General features: G+C 33.2%; 2 protein-coding genes across 3 annotated transcripts; one reads left to right on the top strand and one right to left on the bottom strand.

Annotated features, from left to right (window-relative positions):
* The first annotated feature begins 372 nt into the window (after positions 1-372).
* Positions 373-6,513, top strand: LOC113734716 (deoxyhypusine hydroxylase). The gene is made up of 7 exons (XM_027261372.2): positions 373-697; positions 1,288-1,421; positions 1,504-1,733; positions 1,811-1,949; positions 4,066-4,192; positions 5,781-5,899; positions 5,979-6,513. Exons 1-7 carry the CDS (start codon positions 559-561, stop codon positions 6,018-6,020), a joined length of 930 nt encoding a protein of 309 aa, XP_027117173.1. The 5' UTR covers positions 373-558; the 3' UTR covers positions 6,021-6,513.
* A 2,461-nt stretch (positions 6,514-8,974) lies between these two features.
* Positions 8,975-14,177, bottom strand: LOC113733733 (CRIB domain-containing protein RIC4). Of its 2 annotated transcripts, XM_027259919.2 has the most exons (4): positions 13,958-14,172; positions 13,673-13,825; positions 13,323-13,487; positions 8,975-9,436 (listed from the first exon to the last, which is right to left on the bottom strand). In XM_027259919.2, exons 2-4 carry the CDS (start codon positions 13,815-13,817, stop codon positions 9,192-9,194), a joined length of 555 nt encoding a protein of 184 aa, XP_027115720.1. In that variant the 5' UTR covers positions 13,818-13,825; positions 13,958-14,172; the 3' UTR covers positions 8,975-9,191. The 2 variants fall into 2 exon arrangements, with proteins under 2 accessions (XP_027115720.1, XP_027115721.1); XM_027259920.2 differs by having other exon boundaries at positions 13,673-14,177.

Raw genomic sequence — 14,177 nt, 5'->3', positions numbered from 1 at the left:
TTTTTTTTTTTTGACCGCCTGTCCACAGTCGTGCGCAGTCAGCATTGCTAGGGATAGGCTAATTCAAAAAAAAATTGTGAGCCACTGACCCACTGACATTTTTGCAGAGTTTCTGACAAATAGCCAGTGATACATTTGTACGATGTTTTTTTTTTTTTTTTTTTTGACATATATTCTAAGCAATTAGCCATATACATGCCACATCGCTTGGAATGAATAGAATTGAAATTGGTTGTTTTTCAAATACATGCATGGTTTAGAATTATCTTAAGATGAAGTAGTAATTACCAATTAAAACAAATTCCTGGGGTAAAAATTTAAATACCTCAAAGTTTAGAGGTCAATAGTCGGACATTTAATTTTCCGAGCTTCATCCCTCGCAGAGCCCTATAGTTTAATATCGCCGTCTGTTTCTTCTGCTTTTCTCCGGCGAAGGTACCGGCCGTGGCCAACATCTCAATCGGAAAATCCAAATCTCTCCTTAATTTCCCAAACAACCACCGGGGGGGTTTGGATTGAGGATTTTTGAATACCAATTCCACCCAAATCCCTCCATCCATGGAAGTTTCTGTCGAGATGGAGAAGTTCCTATGTCACCTGTTGTTAGATCATAACAAACCCATTTCAGAGCGGTTTAGAGCTCTCTTCTCTCTTCGCAACATCCGCGGCCCGACACCGCGCGACGCTCTTATACTTGGTACCCTGTCTTTATACTTCTTGGCTGCTTGCTGAATTTTGGTGTAAATTTCATAATTGTTTTCAATTTGATGTGAAATACTATTAAGGGTTTGAATAAAGTTGAATTGTCCTTGACTTTACATAGGTATTTCTTCAGTTTGCTTGTTGAGTAGTAAAAGTTAGTTAATTTTTTTTTTTTTTGGGACAAGTTCTTAAGACATGTACTTGCCTAAATTTCCTGTCTGCTTGGTCAATTTTGGTGTAAAATTTGAATTTTTTAAAAATTTATTTGGAATATTAAAGGTCTGAATACAGGTTTAATTATCCTTGAATCTACATGTCTAAGTTCTTCATTTTGCATGGTATTTTGCAGTCTTGTGCTTTAGAAATAAATTTTTTATTTTTTTGACAAGGTCTTAATTGATATCCATGCCGAATTTACGCTTCCATTTTGCTTTGATTTTTTTCCTCTTTCTGGGCCAAAATGTGCTAAAAGACTGTAGCTTTCCCTTGTATCATATTTCAGTCAGGGATTTTGTTCTGATATCTTTTGAGTTACTAGACTTAGCAATATCTGATATAAGACTATTCTTGTTCACTGTTGTTTAGCAACAAGGGACTCTTCTAATCTATTGGCACACGAGGCTGCTTTCGCATTGGGGCAAATGCAAGATGGTGAAGCTATTCCTGCCCTGGAATTAGTTTTGAGTGATCTTTCGCTGCATCCCATTGTTCGGCATGAGGTATAGAGCTATGAGACCTTTTTAATTTGATGATGTTATTGCTGGTGACTCTTACTTGTTCTTGTCCAATATGTATTTGTAGGCTGCAGAAGCCCTTGGTGCAATTGCTTTAGAAAGGAACATCCCACTTTTGAAGAAAAGTCTGATTTCAGATCCAGCTCAAGAGGTCCGGGAAACATGTGAACTGGCTCTGAGCCGCATTGAAGAGCTGCGGGACCATGGAAGTGTTGATCCATCTTCAGCAGAACCATCACCATTTTTATCAGTTGACCCAGCTGCTCCTGCTTCTTGTTCTTCCGTCCAGGAGCTAAGGTCTGCGATTTATCAATATGACAAGATGCTAGCTTTCTTGAAGTTTGTTGCTTGATATTTTTGTCATTGCCTTCCAGGGATACATTGTTAGATGAAAAAAAGGGCATGTATGAGCGGTATGCTGCACTTTTTGCTCTTCGTAACAATGGTGGAGAGGAAGCTGTCACGGCAATTATTGAATCCTTAGGTTCGAGGAGTGCTCTCCTACGACATGAGGTCGATTTTGATATCTATAGTAACTTTTTTCCAATTTGATGCATCTACAACTATAGATTTGTTTCTGTTCGTTTCTACCTCCGATGCTAGACACAACTGGAATTAAATTGTAGTGCATGACTATGGCCTTATCTGCTTTCTTGTTTACTCCAATCCTGAATTTCATATATATTAGGGACAGCTGGTCTTATCTAGGTAACTATCATTTGTGATACTTCCATGATAATTTGGACTTCAACATTTAGCTTGATGTCTGTAATCTCCTTTCTTGTTTAGTTGTATTTTATATACTCTCAAGTTGCAGTTCATTTTTGCAGTTGAAGTGCAGAAAATTATTTTTCCTGTTGTCTGTTTGGATGTTTTTCCCAAAGTTTAACTTGGTAGAGGGGTAAATAGACCTTGTCCGGTAGAAAGAAAGCCATAGCTTTATGACTAATCAAGCCATCTGTATGTGATCTCCTGATTATGTTGAATGTCAATTTCCTACTGTATGAGATCCTCTTTAATTTTTTTTTTTGCAACTTGCCTTTTGTAAATTTAGTTCTGAAATTAGAAAATGCTATACTATGCAGCTTGTTTAACTTAACTGAATTTAGAATGGTATCAACCGTTCTAGAGGTGCTTGGTTGCTTTTGATTTTTTCCTTTGTAAACTCATTTCATCTTCCATTTCAGATGTGTCTATCAGATTAATAACTTTTGTATTTATCATTGTCGAAGAATATGGTCTTAAAACATATGTAACCTATGCTACAAGTGTGTTCTTTATTTATATCCCGAAGCAGTTATTTGTAGTGAGAGAACTTGGTCCAATTTTAGAATGAGAGTGGTGGCTGTTGTTGATCTGTCCTTTGTGTGTCTCTCCCTCTCCCTCTCTCTCTCTCTCTCTCTCTCTCTCTCTCTCTCTCACACACACACACACACACAAATATAAAGGAAAAGAAAAAAACAATCTGATTGTTACTTAAAAGAGAAATTGTGCTCACCATGTTTTGCAAAAACATCAGGGTTTTTGAAAATTGGCATGATACTAGCTACAGACTTGGGTTTGGGTAGAGTCTAAGATTGATACAACAAATATGCCCTAATATAATTTAGCAACTTTTTTAAGCATCTGAATATACTATACCCATGCATACCAACCCTGGTCAAAAAGCAGATATCAAGAAGCTTTTTGCATTAATATCTAAGTGTGCCTACAACCATTGTTGTACTTAGTTATGCAATCTGTCAAGCAAAGTTTCTCTTAGGCCTTTTGGTTGACCATAGACGTAAACAAAATAGATTGCTGGGGATGTTTTATACTTTTATTTGTTGCACTGGTTATGTGTTCAAGTTGTCTGCTTTTTAGCTCAATTGCCAGCTGTGAATTAGTGATTAACTTCATCAACATACTACGGTGAAGAGGATTATGAAACCTACTGTTACAAGGTTTGAGTTTCCAAAATCCTGAATACTGATTGGATATCCTTCTCTAAACGATATCATGTGGCTACAATCAAATTGTGCAAGCCGGAAGTGTCAGCTGACCCAAGAGATTTAGTTACTAGCAGTTTCATTTTTTTTAGCTTTGAATTGGAGGCGTTGCCTTTTACTCTAAATTAGAGGAATTGTAGCTTCAACTAATTAGGGAATTGTGCAGTGTGCCAAAAAGAAACCCACTCTTGTGCTTGACACAAATATTTCACTGGTGAAGGTTCTGTCTGACACAGGTACCACCAGGAACACAAAAGAATGGATATCACTTCATATGTATATATTTATTAAATTTCTTAGTGGTTCCTTATTTTTTTCTTCGTTGTCATCTTCAACATTGTATTTGATACTGTTCTAGAATTTTGAATCCTAGGATTTGATCTGCTATAATTGGTACAATGTGAATGAATGAGATTATATATCTGAGCAATTTTATTGATGCTGTTGCTATAGTGGAACAATGTGAATTTTCTTTCTTTTTTTTTTTCTCTAATAAAAAAAAGGAAAGAGGTAGAAGGAAGTCATCCAACCTTCCCTCAGCAATCTAACTAATTGATTTGGGCTTTAATTCATGTTTAAATGGCTTTCTTGTCTCTTGTCAATCTATTTTGGCCGTCAATTTTGTTTGATTTGTTCTGTAGGTTGCTTATGTTTTGGGCCAATTACAAAATAAAAGGGCTTCAGATGCACTGTCGAGAACACTTAGAGATACAAATGAACATCCAATGGTTAGACATGAAGCTGCTGAAGCTCTTGGTTCTATTGCAGGTTTGGCCACCTCTGTACACCTGAAACTTTTAAAGCCTTTAGTTGGCCAAATTTGCTAGAATCATGCTGATCTTTCTCAATGCAGTGAAGCTGGCTTTGTGATGCGTGTTTTTTTTTAAAATGAAATTTAAGCTCAAATTAGTATATGCATTTGCATTGATGGTACTTGATAATGATTAATCCATCAGCTAGTGAGATCATTGTAGCGATAGAAACTGGACTGTTGCTGAACTTTTTCACTGTCTATGCTTCATTTCATACATTTGCTGAGGATGTCCCTAAACATACCCATGACCACAAAAAGGGAAAAGAAAAAGAAAAGGAAAAAGCTAGAAGAAAAGGAATTAAAGATGTGGAAATCCATAATATTCATTCTAAAGAAGAAAATGTCTGTTTGAAGATGAGTTAATTTATTTATGCTTTTCAAACTTTTGTATTTGATACATTGAAATTGTGTTTAGTGCACCAATTACACTGAAATTATGTTATATCTTCAGAATTATACATGTAGATGACGTTAAATTCCATCAGTTTTCCTAGTTGTTCATGAGACTGAGGAAAAGGTTAACCTAGCCACAAACTGTAAGGAGACCCATTTGTCTTGGAATTTGTTGATCTGATTGTTGATCTTTTTTAGTTCTTAAAGGACAATATTGTTCTCTACATAATATGGACCTAGTTTTTCTCTGCTGTCAACTGACGGGGAAAAAGAATACCAACAATAATTCGACATTGCTTGACACAGCATATTTTCTTTCTCCAATGCTGTGTGTCTTTCACTTGACAAGATCAGAGCTGAAACTGCACTACTTTGTTAGCTGTCTACCAGATCTTTGTGCGTAAGCAATGGGCAATGCCTTTTTTTCCTTTTTTCTTTTTTTTTTTTTTTCTTTTTACGTAGCAATGCAAAGCAATGAACAAAGCTGGGTGATATGAAAGCTAAGGTGGATCTTCTCATAAATATTGAATATTCTTAGACACACATTTTGACCATTGCTTGTCACCTTTTTTTCTCGTTTATTTTCTTTGTTCCAGTTTTATTATTAGTTTTCCCTTTGAAGCATTTTCCTTATTTACTTTCCTCCATTTTGTGTCCAAGAACTTTTCCCCCCTGCACGAAAAGGCATGATTACCACCATAGTATCAAACTCAACTTTTTAAGCAACCAACCTATGCACCATTATTTCAATTGAGTACCTCTCCATATCCTTTACAGAAAAATTTAAGGGAAAAAAAATTCAATGAAAGGGGAACCTCTTTTGAAATCAAAAGCTAAAATCTGGTATTTAGAATCATTTGATTACAGGCCCTAAGTAGTTAGCAACTATGTTAGCTGGAATCTTCACATTTCCTTGCCCTAGCCAGTCTTCATTTTGCACTAAGAGTAGCCATGTTGAGGGTCTCCCATGCCTGAGTCCGGGAAACGTAGGTCGCCAAAGATAGAATGAATAGAACTATGTTTAGTTTCACAAAAAGCTTGAAATGGTTTTGTGTAATCTGATTGCCTACTTATGATCTCTATGCCTTTTGTCCTGTATTATTCTCTTTTTCTATAAATTTCAGCTGTCCTTTCCATTGCTCTTTACAGATGATGAATGCCTTTCACTTCTTGAGGAGTTTGCTAAGGATCCTGAGCCTATTGTTTCACAAAGCTGTGAAGTGGCTCTCAGCATGCTTGAGTTTGAAAAATTGGGCAAGTCTTTTGAGGTAAGAAGAACGAATTATAATTTTCTGATATTACTAGTTCTCTCAGCTGGAAAATATCTTAAATATTTGTCTTCTGCAGTATCTCTTCATGCAGGCCCCTAAAGTTGAGCTAGTTCCATAGAAATGCTATTACCTCCAAGTATATCGACCTGCTACTCCTAGTCCCCTACAACGAGCCCTCCACAGGATTTTGTGTAATCTAGTCCTGAAATCATCATTTGGAGGATTGCCAAGGACTTGCTTGTTGTTTTGTTGGAACACTTGACTAATCCTTTTAGGATTTTGGCTTACCAACTAGGCCAATTTAAGAGTATGAGTAGGATAATGGATTCCCTAATTTGAGAAGTCCGTTCTCTTGGGAACAAACTGTCAAACTTCAAGTCCATATACGGAAGAAAATATAGTCTGAAGTCTATCCCTAATTTACTTAAGATAATTGTACCATTATACAGTGTAATTTTTCTGTCTTCTTTGAAGATGAAGATTTTGTCGGTATGTATACTCCAGTATTCAACAGAATTAAGGACTGTTTGACTTATTTCCCATGAAGAGGAAATTATGTACATGTTAGTTTTCGCATTATTTTGTTGGTATAAGACAAAGTATTGCATGTATGATAGCAGGAACAGCTATAATATTTTGTCATTAGTATTGTATGTATTATGTGGTAGCTACAATGGCAGCATTACTACTATGGTAACATGCTTCAAGGAGGGTGTTTGAATTTCTTCCTCAGTTGGCAAACTGAAGGTGGTCAGCTGGATATTCATTCAAAGCTAATCTTTGTACAAAAGAGTATCTTTTTGGGCTTAGGATCCTCTCTATTTGTTTATACCTAAGTTATCGTGACTTTATAAAATCACCCAATAGAGTCATTATTTTTTCTTTTGATCTCTAGATTAATACATTAAAAAATGATATTCTTTTGAGAATATTTTGACATTCAACTTACGCGAAACATTTGAACGGTGAAAGAGGGTCAAAGTTGTAATGAGATTTGTAATGATTAATCAGACCAAATTTTATATATAATCAATACAAGCGATCAAATATATTAAGACGGTGTTAATTTTTAAAAATAATTTCCAAATTAAGTTTATTGAGATGCAATGGAGAGACATTCTCTTCAATGCAATGGAGAGGAGTGTAGTTCATCTTTTTTAATTATTAATATGGAAATTGTAATATTTTAACTATTAATTATTAATTTGGTATCAACTAAACTGTAATATTTTAATATATACAGGAGTTAATGAAAATTATATATCTCACAAATTGATTGAGCACTTATCCATTTTTCAATTACAAGATTCTTATCAATATACAAATTTTGATGGAGAAACTCATGAAAATTGACTTTGCACCACACAACCAGCGATTTGTTGTGTGATGGGAATGTAGTAATTGCCGGTTGAAAGGTTTTCAGATCGTTTAGCATTCAAAGCTGTCAAAAGGAAAAACAAAATATTAAAAGAGAGAAAGAAGTACAACAAAGTAGTCAAAGCACAACCTTTGTATACTACATTGGTGAGTGGGTAAAGAAGATTTATAAAATAAATTTCTTTGAACTTTCTTTCTCTTGATTCTTATTTATTCTTCTTTGCTGGTTCATCAATATAGATCCCTAAAGGTTTTGCTGTGTATTTTTGTGGTATTTCATTCTCTTATTTTTTCCTTCAAACTATAAATCCAATGATTTTCTTGCTAAAATATTCCTACTATTTGTTTAAAAGACTTATTAAGAATGCAAAAATCATCTATTTTGCATCTTTCTGTCTCTAAAAAAAATATCTTCCTTAGTTTCCAAAAAAATTTCCAAAAAGGTGTACAACAATTAGCTGAACTTTTCAACTTCTGCTTTTGTCCACTTAATTTATTGTTTGAGAGCAAATTGATGAATATGCCCCTACATAATGTAGGGTGAAGCTTACATGCAGTGAATTCTAATTCTTTCATTAGGAGCTTACTAACTCATTTGAAACAAAAATTTTTTTTAAAAAAATATTAGTATAGTGGGTGAAATAAGACTTTGAAAAAGTTTACCACAAGAAGTGTCACACTTTACCCTTATCATTTATCATTATTAAGGAAGAAAAAAAAAGCAAGGGCAAAATCCACATCCTTCATGCTAAACTTACATCACAACATTGTAGATCAATACCTTGTATTTGTGTTAATGATACAAATCATCAAATGCATCAAAGCACTAGCCTTTCCTTTATTAAAATCTATCTTCTAGTTTTAGGAAGAGCAAATTGTAACTTTTATGACAGTTGTACATCTCCAAATATACATATTTCTATATCTTGTATTGGTTCTAGCAAACAATCTTGTTTTGTGCTTAATTTTCATCTTGTGGCTTGTTGTTTTGGATAGAGTTGTAATAGAATTTCCAATACCATGAAAATCTCAGCCTTTTACATATGGAGTCCGCTTTCTGATACTTTTGTAAGTACATAAAGCTAAAACGAAAATTTAGATTATATGGTAGATGCGTATTTTTTCTTAGTTTTTAATAGGAGAGATGTGGGATTTAAGAAGCCAAAGGATGAAGAAACATTTGAATTTAGGACCTCTAATTCTTGGAGTTTCAACCTTTATATGGCAGATGACTATTTGACAATTCGAATGAAGAAATAAAAGAATTAGAATGTTAGATTTTGATTGCTTGCATCAGGCTATGATTGTGTTTGTGATTTGTGAAGAGATGCAATATGCAACTGAAGCCCACTGAAGGTGGAGACTATGCACAACAAAAGGCAATGGGTGACAAACTGCTAATGTAGTTGCAATTCTCAAAATCTTACATGTTTACAATTTCACTTATTCTAGGGCATTGCAAAATTTGATTCTAGTACAAATACTATTCTGGTACTATCTTGAGCACTACCACATTTTTCTCCAGCAAAACAAAAATATTGTGCTTTCTTCTACAAGAACTGACAGACCTCATAATCAAACAAAAAAAAAAAAAATCAATTCCAGAAAACAACAATAGAAACAAAGAATTATGTAAAATGATTCCAAGCTAATTTCTTCTAAGCAAGGATATCCACCACCCAGAGAGAGAGAGAATATTTGAAATCCTTGAGAAATTCTTTAAAAACTGAGCATCTCTGAAATGAATCAACTACCATCATCATTATGACTAGCATCATTTTCTCCTATCACTGATAAAGTTTGCTTCTTCTCCAACTTTCATACAATCATGAATGAAAACACTAACTAATATAAGCAAACAACCATAATGGATCCTTCTTTCTTCTCCATCTCTTTTGCAATTGATAATATTCTATTTCATGTTTGTGCTACCAACAGTACTAATAGGTGCACCAGCTTGGGCTTCCATAGCAAGTTCAAACTGTTTTAGAGAAATAGAAGGTAGAGATAGAATTTCAGGAGCTTCCAGATTTTCCCATCCTTTGATAGGGTTGATTGTGGTGGATCCATCCCACCCTATATGTGTAACATGCTTCACATCTGTTGGCAACCCTATCTCCATTTCTTTTTCAATTTCCTCATCTTCATCATTGTCAACTGGTAAACGTCCAAGTATAAATCATGAGAAAAGGATGTGAATACTAAAAATGTAAATGAAAAAGATGTAGGAAATTAGATTTGTAGAGGAGCAATTTTTAATTTTTTATGCATGCTGTATTGTCACACATGAGGCTAAACATATTGAATAATAAATGCCAACTTTCCATTTTCTTATTTTTCCCTCAATCGGGACGGACAAAACTTAAGAAATAGCGAGGGGATATGGAGATCTGAATCGAGAATATCTAATTCTTGGAGTCTTAATCTTATCTGCTAGACAATGACCTCCTCAGCAACATTCCATCAATTATCCTAATATCTCAAGTATTATATTAGACTTCATTATTAGCTTGGATGAAAAGGTTAATCTTTCAATGAGTAGTCAATTAGAAAAGATTGATGATCCTACATCACTGCTAAATATAGTCAGAGTTACACCACCACTAAGCTTGTATTATGTTTAACTGTTACAAAATTTTTTAGTCCTTTTGAATTGGTTTTTGATTTCAATCATTTTCAGTGCCGACTGGTATTCTATGCAATGAAGAAGACATTTTGTATTGTAACAATTTAATATGTTGTACCTTGATTTGTTAAAAAAAAAAGTAATTGTTTTTGGTGTCCTAATCATACTAAAAGTTCATGATTCCTGTAATTAAACTTTAGTAACATCTGTTTTGTATCAATGGTTCTTCCAACCCCACCAAATAATTGAAGATTTAGACCATTCACACAACATCAAACTAAATTAGATACAATCATCATTAAACAAGGTGTTGGCAATAAGTGCCCAATGTAGATTCTAATGATACCAAAGGTACATGATATTTGTAATTAAACCTTAACAACTTCTGATTTGTATAAATAATTCTTCCAACCTCACCAAATAATTGAAGATTTAGACTATTTACAGTTTATACAATGTCAAACTGAATTAAATACATCACCGTAAACCAAGAGCTTTGAAATGGAAAAGTGGCAACCACAAATAAAATTTTTTTTTTTATCAATTTTGGAATGTCATTAATTTAACTTTTAAGATGTAGTTTTAAGTTTTCAGTCTCATAAAAACGAACTAAAAGTTATATTCTTCTAATTTGAAATAAGGATTTTGAAAAAAAAAAAATTGTCATCTAGGAGTTCAGTTACCATTGAGTCCATTAATCAACTCAACATTTTGATGCCCAAAGATTAAAAACAAAAGTTAAAAGTTTCAAGTAATTGCCTTTCTTTTCTTAAAAAAAGTTTGTGTTAGAAAATTAAACAAAAAATTTTGACTTGGAAATCATTTAATTGCTTACAAAAATATAGTTGGCTCGCACCATGAGGAAAACCCACGATTCAAGACACTGAGGAATCAAGATCCTATAAGGGTTAATGCCGAATTCTCCCACGTTGGCCTCTTCCTCTTTTCTCTATCAAATTGGTTTTATATCAATTGAAAGGACATCTCTGCTGCTAATAATATAGAAATTAATTAACCACCCAAAAATACCCTCATTAAAGCAAGACATGAACTGTATTCATTCATGCATGCAGGAATTCAGTGTACGTGTTACCATCTCCAGTTAATCTATAGTTTTAGCATTCTTCATAAATGAATTAAGACATCCCATGAGAACAAGATATGAATTTTGAAGCAAAAAAACCTTAAAATACAAATTGCACTAGTTTAGTTTGCACAAATAAAGATACTGATCAATATATATAAGATTTACTCTTAACTTAACAGTGCCATAGAAAGAGTTAGCTACCAAAAAATAATCTATATTCCTTTGACTAATTTTACTTTGAACCCATAAATTATTGAAGTTCCTACTTTAGTCCTTAAATTTCAAATTTGGACACTTTAGCCCTAAAATGTGGAAATTATCTCCCTTCAGTTCTTAAATTTTAATTTTAAACAATTTACCCCAATCCATTCCATCGATTTATCAAATTATTGGAATACTCACACACAAGTGATACTCATAGTATAAGAACTAAAGTGGGATGATTTCATACTTTAGTAGATAAAGTATCCACGGTTTACATTTAAGGACTAAAGCGGGACGAATTTCATACTTTAAGAGTAAAATGTCAAAAATTAAAATTTAAGAACCAAAGTGACAGTTTATTTATAGTTTACGTGTTCAAAGTGCAATTTTCACATTTTTCCCATATCTTGAAGTGGGATTCTTTTTTTTTTCCAAAACCAATAGGTTTTATATATGGAACATTGGACTCGCCCACGACTTATGGAGTTTCTTTTTTTAATTTTTGGTGCTTTTCGATTAAAGTTTTATTGAATCGTTAATCTGGATAGAAGGACATGACATTTTTGTTATTTGGAAATCCAAACACTAAAAACCATTAAAAAATTTTGCCAATTGAAGTAGTAACAATGTTGTCTTTCTCATTGCAATCAATCAACCAATACACGAAACATCCAACCCGAAAGAAACAAAACAAGAAAATTTGTTTAAAGAGCTTTCAAGTTGCAATTCATTCTCGTGATCACATATGCATACTTTTTCATGTGAAGATTAGTTAATCCATGTTTTGAAAAATCATAGAATAAGTGAGGAGCACATGTGTAGTTTTCTTCATTTTTTTCGTAGTACATCAATTTTTATGGAAACTTTAACGCAAATAACATTTTAAGAATTTAAACTTCCATTCTTGAAAATGAGAAAAAAAATATGGTCCTGCAAAGCTTGAAAATTGGATAATTTGATTTAAAAAATGTTGGATTTGCAAAGCTTTTGTCTTTTTTCCCCCTTTCTGGTAATTTTCTTGGCTTTATACTCTATATTTATATTTCTCTTGTAGTAAGTGGTTCACCAAAACTAAGTACATGAGAAGTAAAAGCTTCGTCTTCTTATATTTGATGGAGATGGTCCATTATTTGTTGTTGGAGTAATGATATACGTATTCTCCAGCTGTATTCTTATTTGCTAGCCACATTGTTTAACAAACTTTATTGAATGCTTTTTGACTTTTGTTAAAATGTACTTTAAAAGAATTGTGGGTTTAAATCCTTCAAGTTAACTACATGAATAGCATAAGAGAAATAGTTTACTTCTTAAAAAATGGTACTTGTAGAGTTTGGCAATTGTACTTTTTGGGGGGGGGGGGGGGTGGGATGAGGGAGAATAAGAATGTGGTAAAAATTAATTGTTTAAATATGATCCTAGGCATTTTCTGGTTGATTTTTTTATTGGTTGGTTGGTACTCAAAAATCCAATGCAATTTGTAATGATACAAATATCATGCTGCAAAAATCAGGATATTTAATATTTACAGGCAGACTTTGACCTTTAATTCTAGAGATTTTGTGCAACAAACAAAAGAATTAAATTTGATGTGTAATTGAATGAACACGTCATGGAAAATCAGCATATTTATTTTTTTAGATATGATCCTAATATTTTGTGGCTGACTCTTTATTTATTTTTTTTTATCGACACTCCAAAAATCAAACGCAATTGTAACATATCAAATTGATGCGGCAAAAGTGAGCAAATTGACTGGTAATTCTAGAGATGTTATGCAACAAACGAAGGAATTCAGTTTGAAAAGCAATTGAATGAAATGTTGTGGAAAAAATAGCATACTAAATTCTTGGATATGAACATATAATTTTTTATGAATTTTTAGCAAACCGTCAAAAAAATAGCTCTTATCGATAACATTATTAAAATAACATGCCAAAAATCAACATATATTTGCTATTTAACATGTATCAAGAGATACTTTAATTTTGTTTTTTGGAATTAAAAGAATAGGAATAGGATCAAATTCCTAGATTCATCCCCTTGCATTTTGGTGGATATTCATATTTGTTTTTAATTAACAAAAACAAAACTCTAAACCAAACAAGATTAAAACGTAAGAAACTTACCAAGCAACCTAGAAATATTTTCCAACCGCTTCATCAATTTGTTGACTCCTTTCGAGAGGCCAGATTTTGGAAGAGCTAAGAAAGCCCTTAACTTTTTCCCTTTTCCTCTTGATTTGGTCTCTTTTTCTTCTTTGTTTTGGAGAATCTCTTTTTCTTCGTTGCTTCCTATATTTAGAAGAACAATATAACATTAAAAAAAAGAAAAGAAAAGAAAAGACAACCCCAAAACATCAGAAGCAACATCAAATCAAACACAGCTTTCACACACAGCACACACAACAAACACAGAGAAAGCACACAAACTTATACACACTAAAACAAAACTGAAAGAGATTGAGATGTGATCATACTTGTTGTTGTTGGAGGAAGAAGAATCTTCTGTGATGAGTGTTTCTGCTTCTTTGGCTGAGTACACTTGCCCACTGCAACGCTTGACTCACTATCACATCCCATTGGAAATGGAAGCAATACAAACCTTTCCTTATGATCTCTCATGATTCTCTCTGATTAATATATGAAAAAAAAAGAAGAAAGAAAGAAAGCCCAGAAAGAGTTTTAATAAAACACAAAAAGAACAAAAGATCTAGATGAAAAGAAAGATGAAGTTGCAAAAGAAAATTTGGTGCCACCTGTACCTTCAAAGTAGGTTTGTTATATTGTGTTAGTATCTTTGTAAAGAAGCTAGAATGATTTTTCTGTATGGAGATGTGAAGAAAGAAAATTCAGGTTTGGTGAGATAGAAAGAAAAAGAGGGAATATTATCATGGGGAGTGGGTTGGAGTAGTTAGTTGGTTTAACAGTGCAACTCAACCTACTGTTAACGCTGATTGCACTTTTATTAAGTAGATTTGAGTT

Source organism: Coffea arabica, chromosome 3c (assembly GCF_036785885.1).
Source record: "Coffea arabica cultivar ET-39 chromosome 3c, Coffea Arabica ET-39 HiFi, whole genome shotgun sequence".
Classification (NCBI taxonomy): domain Eukaryota; kingdom Viridiplantae; phylum Streptophyta; class Magnoliopsida; order Gentianales; family Rubiaceae; genus Coffea; species Coffea arabica.
This window is presented reverse-complemented; position numbering and strand designations above follow the sequence as displayed.

Coding starts and splice junctions, on each gene's coding strand:
- LOC113734716 (XM_027261372.2), top strand. CDS start 559: ATGGAAGTTTCTGTCGAGATGGAGAAGTTCCTATGTCACCTGTTGTTA. Junction 1,950..4,065: donor GTGCTCTCCTACGACATGAG/GTCGATTTTGAT, acceptor TTTGTTCTGTAG/GTTGCTTATGTTTTGGGCCA. Junction 4,193..5,780: donor AGCTCTTGGTTCTATTGCAG/GTTTGGCCACCT, acceptor TGCTCTTTACAG/ATGATGAATGCCTTTCACTT.
- LOC113733733 (XM_027259920.2), bottom strand. CDS start 13,817: ATGAGAGATCATAAGGAAAGGTTTGTATTGCTTCCATTTCCAATGGGA. Junction 13,488..13,672: donor TCTTCCTCCAACAACAACAA/GTATGATCACAT, acceptor TTCTAAATATAG/GAAGCAACGAAGAAAAAGAG. Junction 9,437..13,322: donor AAATATTTCTAGGTTGCTTG/GTAAGTTTCTTA, acceptor GACGTTTACCAG/TTGACAATGATGAAGATGAG.